The sequence below is a fragment of the Palaemon carinicauda genome, unplaced genomic scaffold (genome assembly GCF_036898095.1).
Source record: "Palaemon carinicauda isolate YSFRI2023 unplaced genomic scaffold, ASM3689809v2 scaffold287, whole genome shotgun sequence".
Lineage (NCBI taxonomy): Eukaryota > Metazoa > Arthropoda > Malacostraca > Decapoda > Palaemonidae > Palaemon > Palaemon carinicauda.
The window spans coordinates 132,501-133,664 of NW_027170530.1; the positions used below are offsets into that span (position 1 = coordinate 132,501).

Consider the following 1,164-nt stretch of genomic DNA (forward strand, 5'->3'; position numbering starts at 1 on the left):
GTCTTCTGCTGCCTTTTTGCAAGATTCTTCGCAGTAGGAGAGGATATTCACAAAAGTATGAAGAATCAGGATAAATGGTAAGTGTGAATTTGTTTTTTTTTTTCCTTTTGTTATAGCTATTTCATAGAAAAAGGGGGTTACAGCCAAAGGCAAGGACTAGTCCGCATGGATTTTCATAAGTAAAAGATAGAATCAAACTAGGCCCTAAGTTTGAATCAATGAAGTATAATACAGGGTTACTCTGTTGGACATGGATGGGCCTTGGCGGGGCTTCCACCCTTCATTTTCTGGCTATTTTCACATGTTAGAGGGTGGGTGGTAGGAATGTTTTCTTCTTTTCTTGTATAGCAATGGTTAGGATTTATTGTAATGCTAAATTCTTGTGCTTTACAGGACCCGGAGTCTACATTACCCATCGAGGTCCCTCTTCAGCAGGCTTCTTGCAAGATTCTTTGAAGGAGGAGAGATAGGATACTCACAATACTACAAAGAATCAGGATAAATGGTAAGTGTGAATTTGTTTTATTCCCTTTTGTTATAGCTATTTCATAGAAAAAGGGGGTTACAGCCAAAGGCAAGGACTAGTCCGCATGGATTTTCATAAGTAAAAAATAGAATCAAACTAGGCCCTAAGTTTGAATCAATGAAGTATAATACAGGGTTACTCTGTTGGACATGGGTGGGCCTTGGCGGGGCTTCCACCCTTCATTTTCTGGCTATTTTCACATGTTAGAGGGCGGGTGGTAGGAATGTTTTTTTCTTTTCTTGTATAGCAATGGTTAGGATTTATTGTAATGCTAAATTCTTGTGCTTTACAGGACCTGGTGTCTACAATACCCATCGAGGACCCTACTTGCAAGATTCTTCAAAGGAGGATAGGATACTTGAATCAAAACGAACACTCAGGACTCAGGATATACGCTAAGTTTCATTATTTTTTAGAAAAATGGGGGGTCGAAGCCAAATGGAAAGGCTTAGTAATCATTGAGTTTTCGAAGTAAAAGTAGGCCCTAAGCCTGATTCCGTAAAATAAAATACATGGTTACTAGGTTGGACAGGGGTGGGGCTTCCACCCTTCATTGTATTTTGTTTTTGTTATTTTCACATTTTTAGATGGTTGGTGATGGGACTTTTTTCTCCCCGTATGTGTCACATTTTAAGAGG

The 1,164-nt window shown here is 39.3% G+C and overlaps 1 protein-coding gene across 1 annotated transcript in view; it reads left to right on the forward strand.

Annotated features, from left to right (window-relative positions):
- The window catches only part of LOC137636400 (piggyBac transposable element-derived protein 4-like), a 4,048-nt gene extending 3,123 nt beyond the window's left edge, over nucleotides 1-925 (forward strand). Inside the window, exon 4 of the mRNA XM_068368823.1 lies at nucleotides 819-925. Coding sequence (XP_068224924.1) covers nucleotides 819-925 — 107 coding nt within the window. The remainder of the gene's footprint in view (nucleotides 1-818) is intronic.
- Nucleotides 926-1,164: the final 239 nt, after the last annotated feature.